This window comes from Euwallacea similis, chromosome 8, assembly GCF_039881205.1.
Source record: "Euwallacea similis isolate ESF13 chromosome 8, ESF131.1, whole genome shotgun sequence".
Classification (NCBI taxonomy): Eukaryota; Metazoa; Arthropoda; class Insecta; order Coleoptera; family Curculionidae; genus Euwallacea; species Euwallacea similis.
Genome location: NC_089616.1, coordinates 3,904,310 through 3,920,037, shown reverse-complemented (window position 1 = coordinate 3,920,037; position 15,728 = coordinate 3,904,310). Strand labels below are relative to the sequence as shown.

Below are 15,728 nucleotides of genomic sequence, written 5' to 3'. Positions count from 1 at the left end.
GGAGGCTCATTAGAAAGCTTCGCGGACTACATTTGTGGTGACTCAACTTCAAACAAATTATAGCACTTATTATAGGCGACATGTACGCACAAGGCAGGTTACTTTTTCGCGTAAGAGCGGGGCCAAATGGCGAAGTTAGATCTGTAGTATTCTACGGCAGCTGTCGAAAGCGCAAGCTTTGGGTTTTTCGAAAATCAATCAAATGCGAAGCAGTGTAAAAACATTTTCAGAACGGCGTTAGCTTTTCCCACTTAACCGCTTTTTTAGCTCTTATAAAATCAAGATTGGAAGATGTCACACATCTGGGTCCAATTTGGGCCGCAGCTTGTGTGGTGGCTTTGGTGTCGGCGAATAAAAATTCTGATCTTCCAAAGAAATATTTAATCAGTTCAGACAATCTGTACACTTACATTATATTAAGGTTTTACAGGTAAATATAAGAAACATGGCATCAAAGCTTAATCGTAGCCCACTAACAGTACAACTAGCTATAGTACATTCAATTTTAATTCGGTTTGAGGGTATGACGTCGCAGAGCCAGAAGCATATTTTTGGGCCTCATTTTCTAATAAAAAATCGAGCCAAAAACCACCAAAAGCTCTTACTGACGTTTTTAAAACGTATATTACATCGTACGATACGAAACATCATAGTAATTTAAACTTAACTCCTACGAGACTTATCGAGTACTATAAACAGTTCAATAAATATCGATCAATTATTGCACAGACGTCTGTGCATTAAGAGTGAACAAGAATGGAAAAGAAATCGAAATAAATAAAATATTGCACTTTTTTATAGTTGCGAAAGAACAATAACATCAAAAAGTCGACTTTTGCAACAAAATCGAAGAGAATTAAAGCATCACTACACGATCACTTTCTACACTTTAAAAGTAATGGCGACCATAAATTTGAACCTGACCCATTTTAAAAATTGTTATGTTTTTAAGTTTGCACAAATATGCACTTAATATCAAATGGTATGCACTTAATATCACTTTACGATAGTAATGCAAAATAAATACGCAGTTAGGCAAAACATCAGAATTTTCTTTCTTTGAAATGGGAAAATGGTTGTTCACCCAGTATTAGGTTACATAGCCAAGAACTTGAAAGCTGAAGTGTTAAGCCTACAATATTTACATCAGGTTAGTTGAACTGTACACCTATAACACTTATGGCGACTCGTCTAAATACAATAATTTTAGGCTGGAAATACGTTAGGTACAACACTGAGTAATGTTTGCTTAACAGCTGTATGCTCTTGTTCGAACGAAAAATTTGAATCATTGAAATCAAGAGAAACGTTAACAAAACTTAATAGCGTATACTTGTATATTTTTACAAACACTGAGTATGAACAAATAGAAAATTATTCCACGTGAACACTTCACACAGTTACAACTTTCTTTTATTGAAAATATTGTACACTTTTACGTATCTGTATTGTAAGAAATATGTGCTTTTTTTGGTATATTGTGTTATAGGATTTTAAATAAACTTGTACAAGCATACAGAAGGGAGAGTTGCTGAGGGAGTTGGTGACTTGGACAGAGGGGAGGTCTGAAATGTAAAGGGATTTAGTAAACATCAAATTCGATTCCGTTCTCCCAAGCCACCCTCAAGACAACGATGTCACGGCGTTGCCGTTACAGGAATAGGAATGAATGGGAATACTTACTAATGTTATGTATATCTTGTAAATATTTGGTTGCTGAAAATACACATTTGCGTTAAACTTCTAAACCTTTATTGTAATATAAGTTTGTTCTACCCTGACACCAAATTACGTATAGAGTTTACTAGAATATTTCCAGAAAGTGGGACAACCCACCATGTAACATATATCTTGTGATGGTTAGGTAGTTATGGATACTGCGGCGGATAAGTTATTCGTTTTAATAATATCTACCGTTATTAAAATTGCGAAGCTTGGCACAATTTTGAAAAGTCACCAAAAATCTCCGAAATAAAAATGTGAACATTTTTGCAACACATATAGGCAACGATTAACAAAGGATCCAATTAGTCGATTTATTGCTAGATTACCCTCAATATCAAACACAAAGAAACACTTAGCACGAGAAAAATAAAAAATCGGTTTGCATTAAATAAAGCTTCGAACCAAAAAATAACGCTCCAACAAGAAAATAATCACAACAATTAATAAAAATGAGTTTTGGATCAGTTTTCTCTGCCTGATCAACAATATAATATAAAATAACTTAAGATACTTTAAGTATAAAAATCATAACGGGAAACTTATGCAATAAGGCTAATAATTATTTACAACGAAATTTAACACAGAAAACAATAATAAAGCACGATAATGAATGCGTTTTTGCACCCTCGGAAGATCGCTTCCCTACCGAGAAGTCCACTGGCAAAACTCAAAGTATTTTCAAATCTTCAAGCACTACACAGTCTCAATGAAAAAAAAAACATAAATAATCGCGAAATGACCTCAAAGACAAACTATATATACAATCGTCCTCGAAGACAGAGGCAGCAACAAACACAACAGAAAAATTAAAAACGAACAGTCTCGCACACAAAAACAAACATGGCACAATAATCTTCTTTAAGTAGGGACTTTCGTCACAGTCTTCAGAAGATCCGACGGACTTTCAGCTTTCGTCATGTTCATCTTCAGAGCATCGTGGTGGTGCTGGTGTAGACTGTCACCCCCACCACCCATGCTCTGTTTCTGTTTCTCTTGTTGCTGTTGTTTGTGCCTCTCCTGCTCCTCTCTCTCTCGTCTGGCTTGTTCGTTAATTTCCTTCACTGCGCGCAGTTCTTTTTTGAGCTTCATCCTCCGATTCTGGAACCAGATTTTAATTTGACGTTCGGTGAGACAGAGGGCATGCGCGATCTCTATTCGTCGCCTGCGCGTCAGGTAATGGTTGAAGTGGAACTCTTTTTCCAGTTCCAGCGTCTGGAAACGGGTGTAAGTCTGACGACCTCGTCTCCTTGGACATCCGTTCGGACCTGAAAGGGAAACGTAGTTACGTCAGTGTATTTTGCAATTAAAAGTCATAATTATTAATAAAAGTTTCGGTAGGCAGAAACTGCAGATATGAATTAATTCCTGCAGGAACGTTTAACGAGAAAACCAAAGCCTGAACTTAAACCGCAAAAGCTCGATAACTTTTCGTAGAGATGCTGCACAAACAGTTTTCATAAAGTCGGGGAAATCGCCTCATATTCCCCAACGACCTCGTACCGTATTTCCTCATAACCATTTTCATCTGAGTCTGAAAACGGACAAAATCCTGTGCCTAATTAAATATTTGAATGCATATTGCTGCTTTAGCGTCCTGGCAAATGCGCTCGCGTTCGAGTTCCGGACCTCGTTTGAAATGCTCTGGAACAGGGTTGCATCGCATCAAATTGTTCTACCGGAATTGCATTAGTGTTATTGAGTAAAAAATTGATTATTCTTCAGGGGCTTCATCGAAATCACATAAAGGGAGTATATGTGGCAAAAATGTCTCTTGGTAGTTACCCGGCTTAAAGCCCTATCTACACGATCTCTCACATTCCCTCGCTTTCGTACATTTCAGCCTGGAAACTGCACATGCTGCCATTTCCAGGCAGCTAAGCGAGACGTTATCTTCATTTGCGCCCCTAAGGGACATGGAAGGACTTCTCGTATGGCGCCGCAACGTATCGTTTTCGAAAAGCAAAGAGGTCTTTCGACACTGGTGATTTCTGCTCTTTTGACATAAAGTTTTCATATCGTAGTGCATATTTGTAGCGGAACAACACCGTAATTTTCTCAAAAATTTCTATTTAGAATGAATTGCAATTGATCTTGGAGATCAAGGTTAATGCAAGAGCACAGTTTTCTCTGAGGTGGGAATTTCAATGTTGTCAAAAGGGCAAAGTTTTGTCGGCAACGGGAATGTTCACGAACTTGAAATTTGGAGAATTTATAGAGTTAAACGTTTCCTTCTTAAGTAAAAATTCAAGGCAGATAAAATACCCAAATGTTGCGATGAGTGGAAAACTAAACTCACTGCAATGGAATGCCCGGTTTTAGCGCATGGAGGGAGATATTCAGGAACTTCAAAAGTCCGTAAACACGTAGAGAGAACATTAAACTTTCTCCCACGGATGAACAAATTCCATCTACTGAGAGAGCATCAGGAGGGTGACCTTGCAAAAAACTCAAACTACAAGCTCTGATAAGTTTTTAGGAAGCGATTTTCTTTAATGTTTGCAGATTAAATATGGGGCTGATCGGGTCTACCTATACAGGGTTTCTCAGAATATGTGGTCAATCTGTGGGATTCATAGAGAATGCGTCAAAATAACCTGACAAATTCCTATAAAAGTTTGTTCTAGAGACCCTTCCACGGAGAGCTCTTAAAAGACGGCTGTGGAAATCAGTTTTTCTTGAATAAGTTTTAAAGTACTTAGTGTAATTAAATAATTCTTAAGTATGATGAATGTTATATGGGGTTCCTTAAAATGATATCATTTAAACACATTTGATTTTTTTAATTTGCCAGGAACGGACCAGCTTTAATACAAAAATTATAACTTTTCTACACCCTGTATCTATAAAGACTTCAAAATAACTTTTTTAGATAGTCTCTACCTTGAACTAAAAAAAGGTATTCTTGGTCGTTATCGCAAAAATGAACCATTTTCAAGAAAATTTTAACCGAATATGGTTTGTGTACTACAATCAATTAATAATTTAAATTTTACAACATTTTTTAGACAAAAGGTAAAATTTATTGGAAAAAATTGTTTTACATTGTGAGGTCATAAAAAACAATTTTAGAGCATTGTGGAGAGTCCAACAATATTCAATTTTTAAAGCCAAGAAATGCATATGATTAGAAAGAACCCATATTGATCGAACATACAAAATTATTTAATGAAAACCATATTCGGTAAAAATTGGTTTCTCTCAAAAACGGTTCATTTTTGCGATAATGAGCGAGAATACTTTTTTTTAGTTTAAGATAGAGGCTATCCAAAAAAGTTATTTTGCAGTTTTTATTGATACAAGATGTAGAAAAAGTATGGTTTTTGTGTTAAAGCTGGTCCGTTCCCAACAAATTAAACAAGTCAAATTGTTTAAATGGTATAATTTTAAGGAACATCGTCTAACGTCCATCATACTAAAAATCATTTAATTACACTAAGTACTTTAAAACTTATTCAAGAAAAACTTATTTCCAGAGCCGCCCTTTAGGAGCTTGCATCTCCATAAGAAGGGTCTGTAGAAAAAACTTTTATAGGAACTTGTGTTATTTTGTTGCATCCTCTATGAGTCCGGGAGATTACCCACATATTCTGGAACACCCTATATATCCCCAAAACTATGATACGAATATATGTATATATAATAATAGTATGTCTGTAAATAGACCCTAATTTACTGTCGAAATTGTATTTTTCGCTAAAGATTACGAATCAATTTCCAGTTTTCCAATGGTTTTTAAGGACCAATAGTTCAAGGGCTTTTTTCTTGAAAAAAACTTGGGTACTTTAAGTGAAATACGATATTCAATGCACGTAGAAAGGGCATCCCCTTTTGGCATCCGCCTCTCTGGGCTTTAAGCTCTTTCGTTCCGCTGCACCCGGTGCCCAAATCGTGACTTTGCTCCCATATTACGATCACGGTTTTCTTGTAGTCATGGCCGGATTTCGAGTTCAAAGAATGGCAAATATTGTTGCAAAAACTGTTTCAATTTTGGTCCTTCGGAGATTTGGTTTTGGCAATTAAATTCGAAATTGGCGATCATTCAAGAATCTCGTTAAAAAAAATTCAAACTAGCAGCTATTCAAATAACCAGAGATTATTTATAATAACCAATAAAACGAGAGTCTTCAAATATAAATATTCAACAAACAAGGTTACTATTTGTTTGAACGGTTCTAGCAATTTTTCCTGACATTTACGATGTGCCAGTCTCTTTGTGCGATGCGGATCAACGTAAATATTTTTGGTTATTATCACACATGATATTGTTAGATGCCGCCGTTTTGGGGCCATTTCACTTCACTTCAAACGAACTATATAGCCAATTATTTGTTTTCTTTTTTCCCCACGAATTATTTGACTTGTGGCCACGGATAAGCATCGTTAAATTACAAATAAAACCGATTCTTCTGCTTATAAGGCCTCAACGGCAAGGAAAACAAGCCTCAGACCCATTTCCGTAATCCCGCTTCATCCGATTGAGCAAATTTTCGACAAAAAATGGCACGCAACAGTCTCGTCGCCTCCCCCCATCTAGGGGCTCGTAAAATGTGTCAATGTCCCGTCTAGATGACGTTGCCGACCCCCTTTTACCTTTCTTCGCACTTTTCATTTCCCTCGCCAGTTACTTTTATAGTTATGGCTTCCTTGTGAAGGCTGCGAATCTCGCCCTCTTTTGCTTAGACGAGCTTTCTTATCATGCCTAATTCTGGCTGCTTGGATCGGACTTGGCCCATATAGTTAGCGAAATCTTTATGAATCGCCTAGCCCATCATCCGCCTACAGTTCAGGTAAATTCGTACATATATAATGGACCGCGAGAATGAAACTTGCAAGGACAAGAAATTACGACAAGACGTAGGTCGTGTGTCTACGACAGCTATTGAGAATTTGCAGAAAGCTGGACACTCGCTTTGGTTGGTTCCGGAGTGTTGCGAAACTCATATTCTTCATAAACTAGGCACGTCCAATTGTGATTTTCCTTTTTGTGTGATCTACTTTTTTTCTTTAAATTCCCAATAAGAGCCTCGCTTTTTTCTAGAACTCACATCGCCCCAAGTCCCTCATGCATTCAATCCTAGGTCTTTGCGAATGGCTAAACGGCACGGTCGCGTATTTTACCCCTTTATCTTTGGGTTTTATCTTTATCTTATGGGGAAGGTATACAACAGTAACTATGGCCATTAATAACCCAACAGGGTCCTATCTCCCGTCATTAATCTGTTCGAAATCGCTTGAGGAACAATGTCGTAAACAATCACCGGAATGGCCGGCTTTATCATGGAGAAGAGTGCAAGAAAAACTGTTACTTCTAAGCCTTTTTTCAGGCTTCAAACGAGGGTGAGTCATAGATAAATTAAAAACATGTCCTTGCTTAGAGACAGTAATTGACTGGGACTATTATACTAATGTCCTGCGTGCAAGTTTTACCTATATGCGCGTCGAAAGGAAGCAAACTTTTCTCGGTGTTTTAGTATGCCTTATTAGTACTACTGACATTGTTAATAGTCACAAGGAATACTAACCCTGCTACGCCTAGAATAATGATGTATTTAGGATTTTACTGATTAGCAGGGAAAGTGAGAAAAAGTCATAATTCAGTGTGGGAATTGGAAAGGACAAGGCGAAGACTGAAATCAAATGCCATTGCCCACAATACGTCTAGAACTAATTATAAAAGAAGTAGTTTTATCGTTTGGCACAATTCCGTGGGTTCGGGGAAAAGCAATAAAATTTTTAATTTTGAATATCATTTTACGGCTTTAAAAATGCCGACATTTGTGTAAATATTGCGTTGCGAACCGTCCCGTTTTAGATTTACAACAAAGTCGAACAACATATCAGATCAAAGGATATTTTGTCAAGGGTATTAAGTCCAGTTCCGCCAACAATCAACTGCTTAACGAATTGAACCGAACAGCTCCCAAAACCCGTGAACAATATTTGCAAATTTAGTATTGACCAGAAAAAACAACCCTTAACTAACCGCCACGAATGCCCATTTCTGGGAAGCCCTCGGTTCCATCACGATCTCCATATACATCATATTCCATTTTCAAAAAGCCCATCTCTGATGTAGTGAATACAATACGAAGCGATACTGGGCGCAATATGGCGTAAAACCCTCTACCCTTGCTGCCATGGCAACCGACCACCCCTTATGCAATGCAGCCGACGACGTCCGGAATGCCGAGCTAAATCACCCGGAGAGGGCACGGGGTGCAATTAATGACCCAGACCATGTAATCCAATATATTACGAATACATTCCGATTAATTAAAAATTCGTTGGATGGTTTTTCGATTTTACCTCTGAAAATATGACTTTAGTTCGTACCTTGAATGGGGTTGAAATCTAACAGATGTTCCCATCATTTTCCTACCCCATTTAACTCCCGACCGGGTTTTCCAATATCCGTTGTATCTCCAAAAGTACATTTCCTGGAGTATCCAGAGATGGAATAAAGTTGGAAAACTGCCCAGTAAAATGAGATTTGTTGGCTGGGGAGTGCGTAAGGGCACTGGAGGTTAACATCTCGTTATGTAAAGTGAATGTTTACAAACATAATTCCATTCTTTCTTTAGAAAATCATGCTTTTGTGGCGTTTTTTTTCTCGTACCTGAAGCTGTAAATTTGGCAAGGAATTGGCGGATGAAAAGAAACTTTCATTTCTCACTACCTTAATAAAAAAAAAAAGGGTTTATGGCCCCCTGTGAGGGGGTACGTAGTAAAACTAGAAAGTTGCAACAAGGGGTTGACTATGATGCAAATGCTTAAAAAAAGAAAGGGCTCTTCGGAATTGGGGCATTGCGAAAGGGTGTGTTCGCTTAAAAAATAAAGATCAAAAGGAGAAAGTTAGTGCTCTCAAACGCACGCCAAAATAATAATTTCGGATTTCACTTGGCTTTATGGTGCGCAATATTGAAATAAATTGGGCACTTAATGATAGCACCTGACAAATCTTTTAAAGCCTGAATTGAGGTGAAAATTTAAATTAAGGAAGCAGTGAAATTATTACTTTTCGTTTCCCTGGATTAGCGGCGCTTGTCGGGAAGGTGTTTTGCAGGCAATTTATTATCACAATTTAGGAGAACAAATTAGGGGATTTAATAACTGTTTAAAGTTTAATGAATTAGCCTGTGGTTGCACTAAACCATTAATTATCAATTATAATGGGCTAACTGAATAGGAATTTGATTTTACGACTGTTTTAACATGTTTCGATCGCTTAACTAACGGGTCCAATTAAGACACTGTTTTACCACCGTCTGCAACTATAAAAAGTAACAGCTTCTAAATAACCTATTTCACACATTTGGTCACGTTAGCCGCAAATAAACTCATAAAATTAGCCGATATTTAATATTACAATGCAAAACAGTCCCGAAATCGATGTAATGTGATGGTTTATGGTTTAGTACCCATAAAACCTTTACGGCTGCTGGTCAGAGCTTAATCGACACGCTTACACACTGCTCTACTCAGCGTTCCTAACCTCAATTTTATGGATTGAATCAAGGCTTAGTAATTATGATTTTATCGGAGCCTTCTGCTGGCACTACGACACGAGTGCGAAATAACATTTTCCGCAGCAGTGCTCAAACTGCCCTTTGGCCGTAAACAACGATAAACAAAACTGCTGATTGCACGGAATAAAACGGGAGACAGGCACAAAAAGTGCGACGCTCTATTCCAGCCATTCCAGAGCTTCATCCAGAGTCTCATTGCAATTACAACCGCTCTCTATGCCCGGTTTCGATGGCTTCAATGGCCGCTTGCATATAGAGTGCAGCATAAACGAGGCTCTATCCTGTTGGAGACGATGACGTTGCGCTGTCGAGGATGCGCCTCAAACTCAAATATATTTTTCTCTCTATGTGTATAGGTCTGAGCTCTTTCGTTGAAATATATTGAATCCAATGAATCACAACTGCACATACTTGACTGGCGTGGCATGTGGAAATGTTATTAAAATTATGCTTCGGAATGAGTTATTAGCTGTAAAGTTACAATAATAATTAAAGTTAATATGCAGTAAAATTTACTTGTAGCATAATGGAGTTTTAACATGGTTTTCTCATGTACAGTAATGCGTGTGAGTTAATGAAAACAATGTTGCCTTTAGATGTGTCCGAAGCAGGTCAAAGAGTTCTTTTCCTATCTTTATACGTCTTCATTGGCAGTACCTAAACATTTTAAAGTTTACTAATTCTCTGCATAATATGCTCAAAATAGCTGAATTTTAATTCGTAAGACACGTGATTTTTTTGATCAAACAATATTCTGCGTCTCTATCTTTTCGTATTACTATTTACTGCACATTATGTCTCCTTTTCTAATCTTCAAGGAAGTATTTTGTTGACTTTTTTTGAAAAATAATTTGTGGCTTCATAGACGTCCAAAGGAGCTCCACACGAGGTGCCACTTATAAGGTCCTTCCTTTCCGCAGTTTTTTCTCCTGTTTCTTAAGTTAATAACATGGATTTGCTTTAAATTACAATTTGAGTAATTTGGAATATTTTTGAGGTGATTTTTCTGTGGTTTGGAAAATTTTTCTCTTGCTTCATTTACCTATGAAGGTGTTGTATCTTCGAACTACCAGTAATTTTGCCCGTTTGCTGCTGATTACTGTCTGGTTCCTTGTGAGTAGGCGCAGCCATAAACGTAACCAGAAGCGGGTGGGGACTTCCAATTCTACCACTCATCCCAGGTAATATTATATTTAAAATTTTAACATTTTTAGCGACTTTTTCGCTACTCGTTAAGTGAGTTCGACCTTTCCTGTAAATATTTCTGTTGCATCACCTGAAATTAGCTGTATATACTACTGAGTTTTTCCTCACCACCACGTGAAGAAAATATGGGCAAAAGCTGGGAGTTTTTTTACTTAAAATTAAACTCCATTGCTTCGTAAAAGTGGCATCACAAAAGCCTCTTTTTAACTGCTTCACTCCGCAAGGCCACAACACCGAATGTCATTAGTAATAATTAAAATACCATTACAATCCGATAGATGAAAATTGCCTGTACATACGCATCCCGATTAAATTTTGTGGCATCGCCTAATTGCAATTACGAATTCAACCCCAGCTGCAATTAAACCATTAATTACTCCTCCCTCTGCCGTTATGGCCTTCCCTGCTTCCTATAAACCGTAATTTATCTATGGCACAGCATGGAAGCTGATCTGCATTGCTAAAATTTCCGGGTCTCGTTTAAAATTAAATTGCCCCATTTTGCTTATAAATTGCTTTTTACCATTGGAATCTAATTTTTGTTTGGAATTTGAATTGCATTTAAATTTTATTACACTTTCAGGTTCACCATGCCACCTAAGCATGAGCTGTCACTTACATGCTATGGCGAAATCAAACATTACGACCATTTGAGACTGGCACTAACACTAAATCGTCATTCCCGGAGTCTTCCCCGGAATCGATTGATGGAGATGGGTTGAAATGTGTTCCAGATAAAACGACCATCGGGGGGCTCGTAAACGTTGGCTCGAAACAAACGAATTCGCCTTTTGTTCCCCCCCAAGATAACCAGAGCCGACCCCACCTTTGCAATTTGTGCTCATGTGCTATATTGGTTATGATTGGCGTTTAAGACCTGAATCCGAAACGGGCCTGATGCGGCTATCTTTGATTATTGAGTTGCTTTATTGGGGAGTCGAATGTGACAGATCCGGGAAACCTGGAAGAGTTATAATAAGGAGCATGGAATTGGAGAAACTTCTAAAAAGACTCTTTGGTGAATTCACGAATCTGATTGAGATTTGGATTTGAGGAGCAATTTTATATATTTCGTTTCTCTCTTTTAGGACAGCCTTTCTTAGTTTTCCTCGAACTAGTTGGACGCACCGCTCAAAGACATTAAGAAGAAGAATATACATTTGTTTCTGCATCTTCAATTAGCAAGGTAAAATTTTCCCATCACCATTAAAATAATTTATGAGCAGGAATTCTCATTTCGCGGTTTTCGTTAAACTTTTGTGGCCGCAGCACAAGAAAATTGTTTTAGGTTTAGTTTGTTCCTGTTCAATTACCTTTATTAACATGTTCCCACCGTAGTAGACTGACTTTGGGAATTTTCTTAAAATCAAAATCTTCAGTTCACTCTCATATTATCATGTTTTCAATACGTTATTACACATTATTATCACCTTTTCAGATGATCCTGCATTAGCATCGTTTACCAAAGTAAACCTATAACCGGATATCTCTGTGCAGATGGCCAATTGTTGTTAACTGCTTATGGCAATTTTGCCGACATAAAATGCCCATGAAATTCTTCGTTTACCTATAGATAGTCTGATTCATATGACAATGAGATAAATGCGCATTTACTCCTCGTTACAGAAGATTTTTTTCCGGATAAGAGGTACAAATGAGAAGTTATTTGTAAATGAGAAGCTTTCAGGTAATTTTACGTAAAATGATGTACATCACCAGGTGTTTCTTTAAATGAATAATCATAAAACAACTCTCATTCATTCTATCCACTTTCTTTAAATTTTGAAACTGCGGTTCTACGGGTTCCTAATTCACAAATTTTAAATTAAAAAACATTTATAACTTTTGATTTGACTTGTTACATACAGGGTGAGTCAAAAAGACTAGGCCAACACTAAACTGGAGATACTCATCACCAAAATATTGTGATTGAGCTCAACATGGCTTATACCAACGTCGTTGGTTTAAAAGATATAGTTTGTTCCAAATTAAAATATTATTCTGAAATTTCTCACTAATAAAGAAAGGTTTGATAGTATAAATCTGAAAATTGGTAGTTTTATGTTTTTTAGTGTAAGAATTACGAATTTTAACGTTATTTTGACATTGCTCGTAGAGGGCGCTGATTTCATTGTATTATTTAAGTAATCTAAGACATTTTTTAAAATCTGTTGAGCTATGCTTAAAATAAGTCGAGAATTTAAAAGAACTCTCAATTCTACAGAGCAAATATACTCTTGTTTAGGTTGTCTAAATCTATTAGTTTTTAAGTTATTTACATTTAAAAGGTTCAATATTATATTTTGCTATGATTTTTTTTCATTTTTTTAATTTTTTTTATTTCCATACTCTTCAGGAGCTGCGGCAAAGGGTACGCGAAACCACGAATATATTTAAAAATAATAAGAAAATTTTGTTTAACATTCAGAAACATTTGATTTGAAGTTTGTCATTATCACTATTACCAATAATTATTATTGTTATGTATTGTTGCTTTAATTACTTCTCCGTACCTTTTCATCTTTTGAGAATAAAAAAATCATAGCAAAATATGTTGAATCTTTTAAATGCAAAATAACTTAAAAACCGATAAATTTAGACAACCTAAACAAGAGTGCATTTTCTTTGTAAAATTGATCGTTCTTTTAAATTCTCGACTTGTTTTAAGCATGGCTTAAGGGATTTAAAAAAATCTTAAAGTATTTAAATAATACAGTGAAACTAACGCTCTCTAAAAACAATGTCAAAATAACCTTAAATTCGCAATTCTCACACTAAAAAACAAAAAACTACCAATTTTCAGACTTATACTATCAAAACTTTCTTAATTAAGAAATTTCGAAATACAATTTAAACTTGGAACACATTGTATCTCTTAAACCAGCAACATTGGTATAAGCCATGTTAAGCTTAATCACAATATTTTCGTCACTAGTATCTCCAATTTGGTGTTGGCCCATTCTTTTTGACTCACTCTGAATATAACTTATTTTTTGACTGAAAGAGGGTCGTTTTATATGCTTTTCCTACCAGATTTACTAGAATGACTCACTGAGTTCCTAATTTACGAATGTTTAATTAAAAAATGTCTGAAATTAATCAAATAGATTTTTTCAACTCCACTTCACCATTAACTGATTTTCCTCAACGTTTTCTCTTTTAGTGGAAAACTTTCTTCTCTTGGCGATAACGAAGAGTTTCCATTGTCAGATTTCTACTCTCCCGAGGATACATAATATCTTTTTATTATTGAGAAGAACTCTCATTCACTGCGAGAACTTCTTCTATGACCTCAGCACAGAGCTGAAGTGAGAAAGATAACATAATAACCATCCTCACGGTACAACCACACACAATTTTCTATGAACCATCACAATCATATCCCAAGCCGCCCATTCTCATGGTCCAAGAACACCTAATGAAAGGTGCCATTAAATATGATCCTTCATAATAAGTACCTGGTACCGCAATTTCGAAAATTACAAGGATGTGTAGCCATAATTAGCTGTCGTTGCGAGTAAATAACGATCTTTTGTCGATTTCGATGGTGCCTCTGGCTCATTATGCAGACGATGTTTATTGCCTCTAGAGTTTTTGAAAACTAATTGCGCTAAATTAGTTGCATTTATGGGCGGAAAGATTTATGTGGTGCCGTATGCATTTCGACGTAAATGGTCAAGCTTGTATGTGGAATAATGGAAATACGTGTTAAGGAGGCGTGCCTAAAACAAAAAGATGGAATTTGCAATGATAGAGGTAAAAAAATCTCCCAATAAAGGGTGCTCGTCATTGAGGGTCAACGAATGGCTATTGAGACCCTCAAAGAGATATGCAAAGTGCGTGGATCACCGCACAATGGAAAATTATTCTGAATAATGCCGTAATGGCGTCCACAATAAAGAAATGTCCTCCGGTAATTTATCGTCCTTGTCCAAGTCACATTTGAATAACATTCCCGTCTGGCCGAAGATATTCAAATTAGATAAATAACCTGATAGTGGCTTGTTATGGCCGGCTTCGGATAAAACAAGTTTCGGGTAATAAATTTACTTGAGGATGGAATCCATTATGGGATTAGGGTTCTTAAAGATCGTTGCTAAAATCGCTCGGCAACAAAGTGGTCACGCTTTTCCCATGGCCCATGCTTAAAAAGAAATCGGTTTTCTTATTCGTAACCGCGCCCAGAAATATTGTTTATCGCGAAATTCCCACACTAAATCAAAGGCAAAACAAACAGTAGTAAAACCGGCACAAACTACCTAAAAAAGCGACGAACATTACTCCAAAGTACCATAAAACCCTTTAGAGGCCCGTAATTTGGGTGCGTAAAACATACTAAACACCTTCAGTTTTAACGGCCTCGTAAAGATATCATTACGACACTTGTAAATCCTGTAAACAGGGGCTGCATCTTATCCTACAGTGTGTATATAGAGAACACCTAGATGGAGGTTTATGGGTTATTGAGCTGTCCCAACTACAGACTAACATCTATATTCCAATTCCCAGTTTATTCAGAACAAAAAACAAAGATTTCAAGAGTTTTCAAGAAGGAGATTAAGAGAGGGGTAAAGCTCGATAGTGCAAAAAATGCCTTTATAACTGTCGTTTTTGTGAAAAAAAAAGAAGACAATAGTCGATGATATCCAGTCGCATACAAAAGCATTCACGTATGAGTCAGTTCATATACATAGGCAAATATCAACAGATTCAAGCAGCATCGAAAACAGGTAAAAAAATTTATTAGGAGCCTTGAGACTTAATGATATTTAGATTAATTTAGGCATATTTATACCAACTTTTGTTTTCACTGGAACGTAAATTACCGATTGTGAAATATGACTGTGAACTTCTTTCTCTCCGCAGGTCCTCGCGTGCGTGTAAGACGTAAACTCTGGATTTATGGATCAAATTATACCGGATAAGATATTAAAATGGCCTGTTTATTTTTAGTAATTTTAGTTTTATTACATTCCTCCTCAAATACCTTTAGACACACAGTATCCGAAATTAGATGCCTATTCAGTGCAGGTCATGAACAGTTATTAGCTGATTAAACCAAACATAGCTTCCAACGTATTTATGCAAACCGCCAGTTTGTTCTGCATAACTAACTGTGCAGGCGAGGTATGATATTGCTCTCATTTGCCTAAACCAATATCGTTAACTCTCAGATAAGGGTGATTAGCTGGGAGTGCACGTAGAGAGGCGTTAAGTTTATGGCATGTGAATGAATCGGGGGCAAAATGTATGAGGGAGACGTGAAAATTT

At 36.7% G+C, this 15,728-nt stretch overlaps 1 protein-coding gene across 2 annotated transcripts in view; it reads right to left on the bottom strand.

The window, feature by feature from the left end:
* Window positions 1-366: 366 nt before the first annotated feature.
* LOC136410181 (homeobox protein abdominal-A homolog) overlaps window positions 367-15,728 on the bottom strand; it is a 29,232-nt gene continuing 13,870 nt past the window's right edge. For both annotated transcript variants that reach the window (XM_066392218.1, XM_066392217.1), the window contains exon 3: window positions 367-2,990. In XM_066392218.1, the coding sequence (XP_066248315.1) occupies window positions 2,584-2,990 (407 nt within the window). In that variant the 3' untranslated portion in view covers window positions 367-2,583. The remainder of the gene's footprint in view (window positions 2,991-15,728) is intronic.